Source organism: Gymnoscopelus microlampas, assembly GCF_963454915.1.
Source record: "Gymnoscopelus microlampas genome assembly, chromosome: 8".
Classification (NCBI taxonomy): Eukaryota; Metazoa; Chordata; class Actinopteri; order Myctophiformes; family Myctophidae; genus Gymnoscopelus; species Gymnoscopelus microlampas.
This window is the reverse complement of record NC_139945.1, coordinates 46,841,695-46,857,145: the sequence shown is the minus strand read 5'-3', so window position 1 is coordinate 46,857,145 and position 15,451 is coordinate 46,841,695. Positions and strand designations below refer to the sequence as shown.

The 15,451-nt window shown below is 42.7% G+C and overlaps 1 protein-coding gene across 3 annotated transcripts in view; it reads right to left on the bottom strand.

Annotated features, from left to right (window-relative positions):
- Positions 1-15,451, bottom strand: part of usp32 (ubiquitin specific peptidase 32) — a 79,942-nt gene that overhangs the window by 57,588 nt on the left and 6,903 nt on the right. For all 3 annotated transcript variants that reach the window (XM_084065387.1, XM_084065388.1, XM_084065389.1), the window contains exon 2: positions 6,053-6,180. In XM_084065387.1, the coding sequence (XP_083921513.1) occupies positions 6,053-6,180 (128 nt within the window). The remainder of the gene's footprint in view (positions 1-6,052; positions 6,181-15,451) is intronic.

The window sequence follows — 15,451 nt, the reverse complement described above, 5'->3', positions numbered from 1 at the left end:
ACCAGAGTATTTACAGTGTGTCTTTCGCATACTCTCCGCAGTTCCTGTCTCTATTCACAATCTATCTGAATAAGCCATAAAAACGCCCAGAATAATAAGCTTTAACAATGAATCACAGACTCATTGTTAAAGCATCCTAGATGTAACCATACACCAAGTTTGTTCATCTCAAGATTTATGGTATAGGATCTCAGATAGACGGAAGGAAGCAGGATCGCAGGATGGAGTACAAACCTATAATCCCACCTGGACGTCTGGTGGGGCACTAACATCTCCTGCTGCAGCCCAACACAGGACATTGTGGGCTGTGAGCTGTGTGAGTGAAGAGTTAATCAGATAAAAGTGATTGTTCATCTCTTATGCACTGACAACTCTCACTGGCCCCACATGTTTGATGCCGCATTCCTAATTTCCCCATGTCCAACTAATAAATCTCTCGCTTTTAAACTGCTTTCATTCCATTACCCCTTTCACTGCCAGGCAGTTCTCTGATGCTTATAGCTGCTTCCCTAATCAGCACTATTGAGACCTCCCGTCCTTGCCTTGGCACTGAAGAGATAGATGGTCACTCTATTTAATTCAACCTGTGCTGCTGCTGATATTTTCAACTATTTTGCTCTACTAAAAACAAGGAGTCCTAAAGTTAAAACCAACCCCGTCTAAATAATGTCACCCGTGTGGCCTTAGAAAGATAAGCAACAAGTAGCCTACAAAATTCGAAGGGACTACTTAGCTACATACTCATGCAGAAAATCTTGGTGTCATCTTTGATTCAGAGACTTCAAATTTGATAAACAAATGAAATCAACTATTTTGTGGGTGGTAGCTTCTGCCATGAAAAATGTAACTCTTTTCAGACAACGGTGTCATGAACCAAAAATAAAAGATCTACAAGCTCACAGCAGGTTGCAGACTCGAAGATGGGACGCATTGTGAAACTTGTAAATCAGCTAGTTTCTGTGCACTCGTATCAATTACTGTACTTCCCTTTACATGGCAGTCAGTCAGTCAACTCAATCTACCACAGGCTGCAGTTAGCCATCTCCGCCAGGCCGTAACGGCCGGGGGAGAGGATTATGTTTTCACCCCTGTCCATCAAAGTTTCACACCCATCTGTCCAGCAGTGCCCAACATTCGCTGCTCACAGACACACACACAGCCCATGTTTAGGCAACCAGGCCTGGTGCCGATCTGCACTCCGAAGAGCGTATTTTTGTAGTTTTTAAATGTGCTTTACACAGTGACGTAACAAGCCAACAGTGGGCCCCGATACGGGGTGGTCACCGCGGACCCTCAATCCCCCCTCCTGCTCCCGCGGCTCCAGGTGGAGATGAACGAATAGAGAAGCAGCAGCTCAGCAGTGTTGCGAGAAATAAGCAATCAGGTCTATGAAAACAAACCCAAAATGAGCGAACGCTGCACCTCTTCTGACTTCCTCCACGTTATTAGCCTCCCCACTATGCACATTTCACCCACTTTTTTTTTTACTTCTGTCAACCTGTGATGTGACAATAAAGCCGATTCTGATTCTCTCCACTAGAGCGGTTGGGAGGCCCGCAGGTGCTAGCAACCCAACTGTCATTGCATCTCTGTATGTATTTATTATTTTATTTTACAGACAAAACGGGTGGGCTCAAATGACTCTGGGCCCCAACGCAACTGCGTTGTCTGCGTCACGGTAGTTACGCCCCTGGCTTTACAAATGAACTTGACGTGACTCGTGTCCCCAGGCTTGAATTTCTTCTGTCACAGTCTGTGTCTCAGTATTATTCTGCCTGTTTAAACAATGCGTCAAGGAGTGGTACCTAAATCAGGAGCTAGGAATACAAACGAACGCCTACACTATCAACATATTAGTCTCTAAGGTTAGGCCCAGGTGTGTTTACTTTTTTTTTTAAATGCATGTACACTTTGAAGTGTTCACAGTTATCTGTGTACAAATAAAAATTGCAGTAAACATTACGTGCCTTAGACACAGAAACGTATACACAACGAATGAAGCCAACCATCTCATTGTGGTCTATAAAGGGAACAGTGTCCAAATAATGTGACTGTTATCCATGTTTCTGGCAATGTTTTCCACTGCTTTGTGGTTACCTCGCCAAGCCGTTAAAAACTAAAGTAAAACTTAACTGAAGTTTATATATAGAATACAAAGCCGCCTTTCCGCCTTCATGTGCCACTTGTTTTTAAGTTAATATTATAGATTTTGCTCTGCAGCTCTGGACCAAGTAGGGTGGTACTACTGCCACACTAGTGGTTTATGTCAGCAAACCTCTGTGTTAGAGAAACCAGTGTGTAATCTGTGTGTCCCATAGTAGAACCAAGCACTTCTTCTTCTAATTAGAGAGTTAAATCCAATCTGAGAACTGCAGACAGACGCTTTGAAAAGCATAACAAGCGTGTAACACTGCTATAATTAAGCAATATTACACGAGAGGGTGTGCGTTAACGTTATGATTATTAACCCTGCGTTAACATTATGATTATTGGCACAACAGTGATACGGTCAGGAACAAGGCGGAGCCAAGTTCCGCAAACATCTCTGAAGTGCCAATACAGCTACCATCAAAATAAAATATATAAAAATGTAGGGCATTTAGCTCTCAAAATAAAAGCCTTTCTGCAACTGTTATCTCTATGTCATCCTGGAAATACATAAAGAACACACAGAGAAATGAAACTTAACTGTCAGATTAACTGCTCAATCTCACTGTAATTAAGATATTCTATAGAAATGTTTTTAATGAAAGATTTACCAACTACGTCTGCAAACTTCCCATGCAAACTGCTAGCCTAGCCACTTAACCGGCTCTGCTCTACCAGACTCCGTCTGATCAGCAGTTCAGCACAGCTGATTTTCTTATATTTTGATGTGCTATTCATGCTCGTTTGAGCACGGATAGAGAGCCTATTTCAACCAATCAAATTGCTTGGTCGGAACTACCTGTTGTATAATTAATATTATTAATAAATCAGTTATTTTAAAAATGAGTTAATCAGTCCTAGACTGATGGTGATTCATTTTCATTTCCACGGTTAACCATGTACCCGATTGTGCACATTAGTGATTTGTGTGCAGGGGCATTGAATGCACAGTCATCTGCTGAATGGATTTACCACAGCATATTAAACACACTGCACTGGGGTCCCAGAATCTGGTTTACAACCAGAATAACTGAGCAGAGCGGTGAACAGGAAGACAGCAATGGAGAAGTGGATAAATAACAAAAAAACAAGGAAGTGGTTCACTGTACTACCATTTCTGTACCCTTTTGTACCTAGTGGCAAAGGATGGGATGGCATATCTTCCTAAATTAAGGATCTTTGGTACTACAATGAAGCCTCTGTTATTATGGGAAATGACTCAAATATACAGTAACTGTTTAATGTACTGTTTACTGTACAATAAACAGAGGAAGGGTACCTGACAGGAGCGCGGTAGAACAGAATAGGTGTAAGATGGGTGATATTGTAAAGATCTTTGTTGCACACTCACTCTCTGGCCCTCTACCCTCCTCTTCACAACTTGAACTGGACTCTTTTCATGTGGCCGACCAGATTAGATATATTCAAAACGTGTGGTCACATGACAATGGTGGAGTGGGAGGCTGGCAGTTCAAGCAAGGCCAGGGACAAGGAGCTGATATAAAATAGCTGGTATAAGTGGATATAAAACAAATAAAAAGACTAGCTTTAGCCAAGGCTGGAACAAGTCGAGTTAAAAAAATAATAATCTTAATCTACATACATGAACTTGTACACATAAATGAACTTGAAGTATGTAATAGATAGGTTAATAATTCTCTAATATTCACATATCATTTGTGCATAATGCCAGTAACTCACACAGAATGAAGAACTATGCCAATCCTGCCAGTCAATCTTCTCGGTCTTCTGTCTAGGTCAGGTGAACGTCCTCCCTTTTGTCAGTTACTCAAACTCAACTTCCTGGATGCTGCCTGGCATGTCATGGGTGCAGTGGTGGAAAGTAAACTAAATCAATTTACTCAAGTACCGTACTTAAGTACAATTTTGAGGTATTTTTTACTTTACTGGAGTATTTCCAATTTTCATTACTTTTACTTCTACTCCACTAAATCTCAGAGGCAAATATTGTACTTTTACTCCACTACAATTATTTGAAAACTGTAGATACTAGTTACTTTGTAGATTTGAATTATCTCACACCTCAATCAGAGAGCGTCCCCTTTTGAAACCCCAAAAAGGTTTGAGAACCACTGGTCTAGGGCATACTCTAATCATACCAATCAGTCTGAGGAGGAGTTTGTTGCTTGATAAATCCCATCACTGCCTTAAATTAAATCCTCCTAATTGGGTGTTTTGGTGTGTGGAATGGTATCTTTCTGCTCTAATCTACTTCACAATTAAAATACAACCTTATGGGACTTTCATCTTTGGAAAAAAAAACATCTCTCTCTCTGAAAAAAGAAAACAATGCCTTTCAAGGGATGGACAGAATTCAACCCGATTTCAGGTCAGAAAGAAAAGATACACTTTGCATCTCAACGGACAAACTGAGCCTGGCTTGTCTTTGAACTAGGGATAGGCTGTGGCGGCCATTTGTCCGTTTGAAGAGGTCTCCGTCTAACCACAGCTGTGTCCTTACATCTACACCACTGTCGCTGGAGCTGCCATGGTGACAATATGAGATGGGAGGGGAGAGGGAGGGATAATAATTGACCTCATAAGTTATTATAAAATACTTTATAATGTGTTATGATTAATGTTATAAAGCCTTTTGTGTATGAGTGCTTATGAAAATAATGATACTGTCCTATAAGCATATTATTATAATGCACTATACGTATCTTTATAATACATTATAGACATGGGACACATAGAAAGTGTTACCGAAAGTGTCTCAACAGACAGTGTTATCCGAGTCCAGTCATCTAATCATACCTGCAACAGAGCACTCAACCAACTGTCCTGTTAGCTTCCTGTGGGGGTTTCAATTACATTACATTATACATTTAGCTGACGTTATTATCCAGAGTCTTATAATGACTGAAACGGTCCAGTGAGTTGCTCACACACACATGTAGCTGCGATAGGCATTCAACCTTCCATTACAGGATGATTATTCTGATTCTAATTATACTAATTCGCCCTGCCATACATTTCACATACCAGCATCCAAAGAGCTGATAACCGTTGATTGGATCACTGGCTGTGCTTATAAAACCAACCAGCGTCCAGAACTAATACCCTAGAATAACTCATACTAATTATATTTAATAAATGTGTCAAAACAATTATAATTGTGTCAGTGTGTGACATTGCATCTCATCTAAATGGTGTGCACTTTGTTATGCCCGTTTTCAGAGTGCTAGTCTGAAGTCTAGATTTTAGTTGTAAAGCTCTATATTAATGCTTTGGACTGGAAATATGGAGAGTGCAAGAAACTTCCCCGATTATTACAGGTAAGCTTCAAAAAGCCATTAAACAAACCAAAAACATTGATTTTGGGGGGAGTGGGTCTTTATTGTGCTGGTGCTAGACTGTGGGTCTTGTTTGTAGCCAATGGTGGCTAACACATACTGTATAGCACCTGACATGTCTCTGGATGTGTGGCTTTTATTTGAGAAGAGGAAGAGGAGTCTATCAGCTCAGAGACCCCCGTTCCTGTGGTTGTACTGAGAGGCCCTCAAAGCCACAGGCTATGTTACCTCACATGGTGTAGGCTGCTCAAGTAAGTTGAAAAGTTAAAGCCTCATCTGGAAACCATCTGAGTAATTAATCAAAAGTCAAGTTCACCATTCTAAGCCTTTATGCCTGCAGCACCTTTATGCCTGCAGAAAGCAAACCGGCATCATGTCATTTCTGTGGGTTGCTGTGAGGTTGAGCATCACTGCAGTAAACCTGTTGAGGTGGAGGTGTATGTATCAGTGTGTGCCTTGCAAAGTCACAGTCTGTGAGCATGTGCAGTGCTTTTGTGTGTGTGTGTGTGTGTGCGTGTGTGCGTGCGTGCGTGCGTGCGTGCGTGCGTGCGTGCGTGCGTGCGTGCGTGCGTGGTTTCTGAACATACCTCTGCAACTTTAGGAGGAACTCCATCTCCCAGCACTTCCCTGTAGAAACACTGCTGGGTCATGTAATAGGAAAGGCCACTGGTTCTCTTGAAGGCATCCTTCAGCCTCTTCAGTTCCACATCAGTGACTAGAGAGAGAGAGAGACAGAGAGAGCGGTTGCGGTAAAGTGACATCCATTCTGTCTGTGCTGGTCTCTCACTTCTGTCTCGAAGGTCAAGCAAATCCAAAACCACTCTGCTCCTCACTACAGCAGGTGACTGCAGGACATGCACACCACCAACACACACACACGCACACAGACGCACACACACACACACACACACACACGCACTCACACGCACGCCCACACACACCCATACACCTGCGGGCTGGCTGCCAGAGACACTTGTGTGGACTTAGGACAATCATAATGTTCTTTCTTTAATCTCTAACCATAATCTTAACCACAACCTAGCTGACTTTTAGTAGGAGCTGCTGTAATGTCAAGACTCATGCTTAATTTATACTCCATTGAACGATGGTGTCGCTTGCCGAAAATAGCTAATCTACACGCTTGCTTGTAGATCATCTAATGTATTTCCGACGAATGACAAAGTAGAAATCAGGCTTTAGAATTAAAATGTAGTATTGATCATGATATTGTGGCTTTTATGAGCAATCCATTTTAGCTGACCTTGTATTGTAAACTGTACTTCCATGTGCTTTTCCCCTGCAAATCTTTTAAATAAAGTATTCAATCAATCAAATATGATCCTTTATTATTCCAATCGTTACCTAGTAGCACTGCTCTGAAAAGATGTGGGTTATAGCTGATGGTGATAACCGCCTCACCTTGAAGCACTTCACTTTTGCGGTTAAACGGCGTAATATATTGCTTTTCGACTTAACACAACGGGTGCCAGCGCTTTATTAAAACAGATTACGTTGAGTGCCAGAGATCTCACCGTTTGTAACGCTGTGCTGTTTATAGCTGTGGACTCCACGGCGAGCACCCACGCGCAAAAAATGGATGCGTGCACGACGATCGATGGTCCTGGCTAACGCTTGGAACAATAACATCTCTCACGTGAGTCGCCATTACGGAGTAATCGCCCATCGAAAATGACTCGTTTTCCCCAATGTAAAAAGTTAAGGAGATACAGAGGTTTTTATCAAGGAGGGGAGCGGACGGGGAGCCATGTTTTTTGGCCAGTGATCCATCTGTCCCTTCCTTCTCAGAGTCACCGTGGGTGATTCCAGAGCTGCGCTAGCCCCCCCCTTGTGGAAAAAAAATAAATAATAATAATAATAATAGCTTGCATTTATATAGCGCCTTTCATAAACCCAAGGACGCTTTACATCAGAACAATGAACAACTAACAGACTAATGAACAAACAAACAAACAACTATATGCCATAAGCCTGAGAGAATAGGTGTCTTTTCAAGGCAGCTTTAAAAGAGTCCAGTGTTGGAGCATGGCGAATCCCTATTGGAATGGAGTTCCACAGGGTGGGGGCTGCCACACTGAAGGCTCTGTCCCCGAAAGTTCGCATGAACTTTGAAAAGACTGATAACACGTTTTTTACCGTGTTCGGCACCCGATGTGTTAAGTAATAAAATGTCATAATGTCCGAGCTCTAGTATCGATAAGTATTCGTATTGGTAAATCCTAACAAAACACAGCCCTGGGGGCAGCCGTAGCTTAGTCGGTAGAGAGACTGTCTGGTAATCAGAAGAAGGTCACCGGTTCGCCTCTTAAAGGACAACTTTGGTTTTTTACAACCAAGGTTTATATTTTAGCTTGTAATTAAAGTAAATAAATGATGAGTGTAATTTTTTTTTCATTTACTGCTTTCTATAGTTTTAGCATTTTTTGCAATATTTTTTACAGTGGGCGGGGGCATTCTGTCCGGTGGCTAAATATGCCTTTTTTACACAATAAAAAAGGTCCGGCTGTCTGAGATGGCCCGATGTGAGTTATTGGGGGCTAGAAGAGCTACTGTAAATAATAATAAAGAAAATGCCGGGTTAATGTGTTAAAAAAATGCATATTTAGCCACCGGACAGAATGCCCCCGCCCACTGTGAAAACACTGTAAAAAAGATTGTGAAAATTGCTAAAACTATAGAAAGCAGTAAATTTAAATTTTTTAACACTCATCTTTTATTTACTTTAATTACAATCTAAAACATAAACATTGGTTGTAAAAAACCAAAGTTGTCCTTTAAACCCTAACTGCTCCCACACCCCCTGAGCGATCATCATAACCATCTGAGCAGCCATCAGCTGGATGAAGCTGAATTGTCCCTGCAGGACTAATAAAAGGTGAATGCGGCAGTGGCGGAACAAGTCAAAGTCGGCACCAGGGGCAGAACGCATGATTGGGTTTCAACCACTAATGCTGTATTAGTCCCGTGCATGGTGGACAAGCCACTTCCAGTTTTAGAAAATCTCTATAATGTTGCATTATGGTGTTAAATAATAACCTGTTAACGCTTGATGTTACATTGCTTTACAACACAAACAAACACATGCCCACAACTGCGGGGCTTACAAGCCTTACTACATTTTTCTCACACAAATTCAAAGTATTTGAGAGTAGAGTTCAGCACCATGGACAGCAATCATGTCATTTTGGAACCCTCTTCAACTAAAGAGAAATACAGTAAATTATCAGTAGCTAGAATGTTTAGACAAATTGACACATTTCAAGTACTGGTACCAATTCAATTTCAATTAGCCTACTACTCACCACAATTTGAAGGGCACTCGACAAGCATTGCGCTCCGCAAACTCATATGTTCTTGCTGCCTACCAGTGACAGTCACAATACTAAAAAAAAATTCAACTCAAGTTATATACATCAAATAATAAATAATAATATTAATTCAAAGTTCAAAGTGCAACATCAATAAATTGGTCATCGAGAGCTTCATGAGAACACTTATTTTCCAGTCCAGTCCTATATTCTATACTGCAGTGGTTTTCAAACCTTTTGTGCCCAAGCCACACCAATGGGCAAGTCAAAATCGCAAGCCACACGTGTATTCATAGCAAAAAATAGCATATCTACAAGCTTTTACTGAGCTTGTAGATCAGCTTTTTTTTCTTTTATGCCATTTATGACAATTTGTGAAAATAAATAAATAAAAATAATGGATGCCAGGGCGTGACCACCAAAATAATCATATTTTAACTGGGGACCCCCTTTTTGTTTGACTCGGTTCCACAGATAAAGATTGTCAAAATAGCAGATCTACAAGCTCCGTTGTGGTCCCGACCCACAGGTTGAGAATCACTGAACTAGCAGTGACGTCAAAACCTGCAAATTCCAATGAGTGTCAGGTATTTTGCGAGAGAAACAAGCAACCAGGTCTATGAAAACAAAGTAAGATATGTGTACTAAGACGATCTCTATCTAAAAAGTGTACTAATAATCCACACAGCAGTTCAAACATAATAGGAAGGTAGCCAATCTACAAGCTCAGAGGTTGTGGGCTTGTAGATCGGTTATTTTCACATGGCAGACACTGTGTGCTACAGGCTCCAAACTAGTGTGGTGCCCGAGCGCACGCACGCACACGCACACACACACACACACACACACACACACACACACACACACCTACACCTCAGTCCTCAGATGGCATGGATCTATCCATAGAAGTAGAAATAAAACTCCATCAACTTCTCCGACGCCGGAGAAGTTGATGGGCCGACGGGCACTGTCCCGTGAAACCCTCGCACGCGCACAGGCTGCAATAGCTGGATCATGGTGAGTTTTTCTTTGTTTGTTCTCAAAACAACAATGATGGCGGCTTGATCATCAACGCTGATTCGAGCTTCCGTAACTTTCGGTTTGGGTAGGGAACGGTTCATCCCCCGCACGCGTGAACACATACGAGCGCGAGCATGTCACGGGAACACGCTTGGCCCGCCTGCTTTCACTTCTCATTCGCACTCGGGTAGCCTAGAGCCAGCAGAATGTGTTTGCTTTCGGTTTTTGCTTTTTGTCTCTCTCATGTATCGTTTTTATTTTATACTATAACATTTATAGGCCATTTATTTTGGAAAATTATCTTGCTTCTTCCAAACGACGTCTTGCAAGACTTGCTTCTTCCAAACGGCGCACAAAATAAATAAATAAATACATTTTGCCGCGACACGTCTCGCAGGATGGATAAAAGAGGGATACATGGATAACTTGCCTGCTCCTGTTATCAATTGTTTGCACTATGTTGATGTGCTATTTGCTTTTCTCATGCTTATCAAAAGCTGGGTGACTGAAATCCTTTGTCCCTGTATAAAAAGGCGCTGCTTTTACCCGCCAGATTGGGATGTTCACGGCATATTTTGCACCATCACAGTGCGTTCATCATCGGTGACGAGTGCCTGTAACACAGCCAGCAGCTTGCTGCGTGCGAGTCGCGCGACTGTCTGTGTGTCAGGATTCGAGGCCACAATCACGTGCAGCATGCGTCCCCTCCCCCTCCGCCTAATGGCTGTGTATGGGGCGCGTATGGGGCCGACGCGTGCTTTAGCGTGATTGTGCAAGTGTGGCTTCAGGAAGTAAATTCCTGTCCCAGCTGTTGGTACGCGAGAGCGCTTCCCTTCGTCTGATGTGCCGCACAGCATGCATTTTGACGACGCATGCGCACCTGCGCACCAGTTATGTGCACCCCTGGTCGTATGGGCCCATATGGGCTGGGCTGCAGTGGGCAGCATAGCAGTTTGCTATGCTAAATGATGAGACAGACAGGTAGAATGTGAGTGACAGAAGTAGACAAACAGACAGATAATGTGAGACAGACAGGTAGAATGTGACAGACAGACAGGTAAATATGTGCGAGACAGACAGGTAGAATGTGTGAGACAGACAGGTAAATGTGTGCGAGACAGACAGGTAGAATGTGTGAGGCAGACAGGTAGAATGTGACAGACAGACAGGTAGAATGTGTGACAGACAAACAGAATGTGACAGACACGTACAGACAGGTAAAATGTGGCAGACAGACAGAGGCTATTGTCTTATATATATACATCACACAGTGGTGCTTTCCAGAGACCGCTCCACTTCTGTCAACACAATTTGCTGTGAGCTCAACTCTGTCACTGACAATGCGCACACACACACACACCAGTGTATCTATCAAACTACCAGTTGTGAGAGAATGGATTATTGCAGTTCTTGACTTGCCATTTAAGGTCAAATAAGGACACACACACACACACACACACACACACACACACACACACACACACACACACACACACACACACACACACACACACACACACACACACACACACACACACACACACACACACACACACACACACACAAGCTCATTTCCCCCACCTCCAGATTATTAACCACGGTACATCTCACAGTTTGGCCTACAGATCTGTTTTCCACACATCCACCAGTCAACCAGCAGAGGCAGAAACCTGGAACCAAATCCAGCAGCTAAGTTTCACTGTGGAGGCTGCTCAATGCATTTCTGTCTAATAAAGTATTCAATCAATCAATCCCAATGCCATCGTCAGCTGTATCACGTGTGACAACATGAGCATGATGCCCTAGTGGAGAGTTTGGGAAGTGGAGTGACAGTGAACTATTCCTCAAAGTTCACACTTCCTTTTCCAAGGAAGTGTGAACTATTTTTACACAATGCAATACAATGTAGAGCGACAGGGTGGAGAGAGGGTAGTGAGAGTCATCATGACGAGTCTGACTTGAACCATAATGCAAATAGATCCATCTCTACCTATGTGTGGTTTGCACACAGACTGGCCGAGCCACCACGACCCCTTGAGATTCACACTTGTCAACGCAAATATGAAACCGGTATGAATCCTTTCTAGCAAACATGATTAACGCGCATAATAACCAGCATACTGTAAGTCAGGCTGCCTGCCAGTGACAGCCTCAGTTACCTGAATGAACCAAATGCTATGTGTGGCAAAGGCATGGGATGATCCTAGCTGCTGTGGTGAGCCGTGACACAACTAGCTGAGCTCAATGCACTTCAAGCCACACAATGTAAAGACACACTCCAAATGCAGTGTTCTTATCACACCATGAGTAGCACTGGAACCCAAACTGTGAATGTGAACATTTCAGGTGGGGGGGAGGCGAGGGGGAAAAAACTATTGCGAATTACAGATGCACAGAATCAACTTTGCCACATCAGGTTTACAGGTGTAAAATAATTGTTAAAAAATGTTCGTCCATCTGAGACTCCATCTCTATGTTCGTGAGAACAGAGATGGAGTGAACGCATGAGAAAAAGGAAAAATAGAAACAAGTCAAAGTATGGCTTCATACGACACCCTTTTCAAAAAATAAAAAAACAATAATACTGTGCTGAGAGGCTGAATATTAGTTTTGATCACATTGTGGTCTTGGATAGATGAAGAGGACCACATGACATGTGGATCATTGTCTGGATGTTCTGTTTTTTTTTTGCCGTACAGCGGCCGGTCGAGGTTCAATAATGAACCACACTCACTAGTATGACAGGGATGGGAGCAACCTAATCATAATGCTGCGATGGCCTTTGCGGAGACAGACAGAGAAAGGCTGTATGGTTATTAAACACGCACAAATAGAACAAGTTCAATTTGTTTTCTGGCTCGCATGCCTCGCCTACAGAGGTGGTTCATCGAATTATGGTGAATCATTTGGGCATCTAAAGATGGCTTTCCTGGTGAGGGGGGAAACCTCATCAAAAACCAATTAGAAAGCGGGATGGAGAAATGTGTTTATCCCCAGCCAGATTGTAGGTATGTGGACGAAAGAAAGCTGGCTGGCCAGCTGGGTGTTGAAGCAACCGGAAGTGTAGTGGAAGAGAGTTAGGATCTATTGGGAGAGCATGCCATGCAGCAAAACTTCAAAATCTGTACCAGCAAGTCAGACGTAAAAACAAAATTAGCAACGAATATTCATTGCATCTCCGCAAATTACTGCTTTGCTGGTACACTGCCAGCAAGGGAAAGGAAGCCCGACTCCGCTTCAACTTGAAGACGTGTCACCTCCAGACGTTCTCTGATAGGTAATGGAAACAAGTCCACTAGGACTTTTTTTGTGTGAATCCTTTTAGACCAAGTGTATGACTGTACTCGTGCCGTTTGCATTTCTGTCTAATAAAGTATTCAATCAATCAATCACAATGCCATCGTCAGCTGTATCACGTGTGACAACATGAGCATGATGCCCTAGTGGAGAGTTTGGGAAGTGGAGTGACAGTGAACTATTCCTCAAAGTTCACACTTCCTTTTTCAAGGAAGTGTGAACTATTTTTACACAATGCAATACAATGTAGAGCGACAGGGTGGAGAGAGGGTAGTGCGAGTCATCATGACGAGTCTGACTTGCACCATAATGCAAATAGATCCATCTGTGCCTATGTGTGTTTTGCACACTAACTGGCCGAGCCACCACGACCCCTTGAGATTCACACTTGTCAACGCAAATATGAAACCGGTATGAATCCTTTCTAGCAAACATGATTAACACGCATATTAATAACCAGCTTACTGTAAGTCAGGCTGCCTGCCAGTGACAGCCTCAGTTACCTGAATGAACCAAATGCTATGTGTGGCAAAGGCATGCTGCAAGCTGCTGTGGTGAGCAGTGACACAACTAGCTGAGCACACTCCACTGTCATGAATAAGTATTGATCCAGCGGCAGGCCTCCACAGCTCATTATCTTGACTGCATTTGTTGCACCTTCACCCCAGCAGACCCTGGGCGTGGGCCAGTTCCATCTCAGCTGTGACACAGTAACTAATGGATGGTCTCCCCGTAGCAGTGAAAAGTGGCAGCTGGTCCACAGCAAGCAGTCAGTCCGGTCAGTCACCTCAACCTGCTACAGACCGCTGGGCAAGTCCTTACATGTAGCCGACTACCTCACTTATTTAGGTTGTTCTGAATCTGTATCACACTAGCCTGGTTTTGGATGTAGGCATACAATGATTAAAAATAAAGTACAAAAGAAAACAGCCATAAAATAATATATAGAATATGTCCCAGGGGAATGCTGCTTGTTTTCAACATTAAACAATGCCATTACCTTTGAGTTGTTGTGTGGAAATGAGAAAGACGTTGCACTCTTCTCTATTGCCTAAAATGGGAGAATCGATTTTTGAGGTCATGTGATCACTGACATACGGACAATGTACTGTCTGGCCCGCCCTCTAAGCAACCTCATAGACTTGAATGGGGAATCTCAACTCCATCTGAAACAGGCAAACAGCACAACTTGAATATAAAATGAAGACTTGTCGATTATCCCGTTCTAGGTAATAGAGAAGACTATTCTCATGTCCACACAACAACTCAAAAGGTATAGTAAATGACAATGTTTAGTGTTGGAAACAAGCAGTATTTCCCTTAAAGTAATAACAACAACAATAAAACTTGTGGATCCATTACAACCTGAACATAATCCTTTGCGTATAAGCAACATGATGAACAGTGACTCTGACTGTCAGATAACAGGAAAATTGTTTAAATAAGCTAGCAAAATGGCCAATGAAAACAAAGCGGCCCACATGATGGAGAACACTGTTTATTGTGATACTCTGATGCAATGGCTGTATTCTTGGACACTAGGCTGCATTAACTGTAATGGCTACCATTCAGTGGAGAACAATGAGGCCATTTCTCCACAACCTACCAAAGGACTCATTCCCCAAGCGAACCCACACACACATACAAATGTGTAACACACAAAAAAAAAAAGAACAATCTTGGCAGCACTGAACACTGAGGTGATAACATCCAATAGACATTGTATACACAATTACACAGTGTCTCTCTCTCTCTCTCACACACACACAATTTAATGTCCATCAATTTAGCCGGTGTTGCCAACTTTGCAAACTTATCATTAGATTTGGCAACTAGCAACTTTATGAGCATACATTGGCCTCTTTCCTTGAAAGAGATGTGCCAACGTAGCTATATGTCGTATGTGAATCTGCACTGCATTTTTCCCTGTGTTCACTAAGACAGCTGTGGTTCAATGAAAGACCAATGTTCAACCAAGTGGCCTTCAGCCACCTCCAAATGAAGCACCAAGAGACCGTCATTGGTCACTTAAAAGCTATGACAGGTGGGCTCCTCCTTACACAACCACTTCTTGTTACACGTAATGCCAGGCTGCTTATATCTTAAGAATATAGCTTGACTGTATTGAACTCATGTCTTCAGCAACAGACAACCATCCTAGGACCTAAACAACTGTGGTCAGAAAGGCAGACTACAGAAAAGATCCTCCCTTTTGTGACTTAATCAGTGCCTGCCTGTCTCATCCCTGACATAGCAGGAGCTCGGGTGCTGGCAGGGCCCACTGGCTCTCCTGCTGGTAACAGCTTAGAATGGAAACAAAACAATATTTGAGTGACGTCTAAA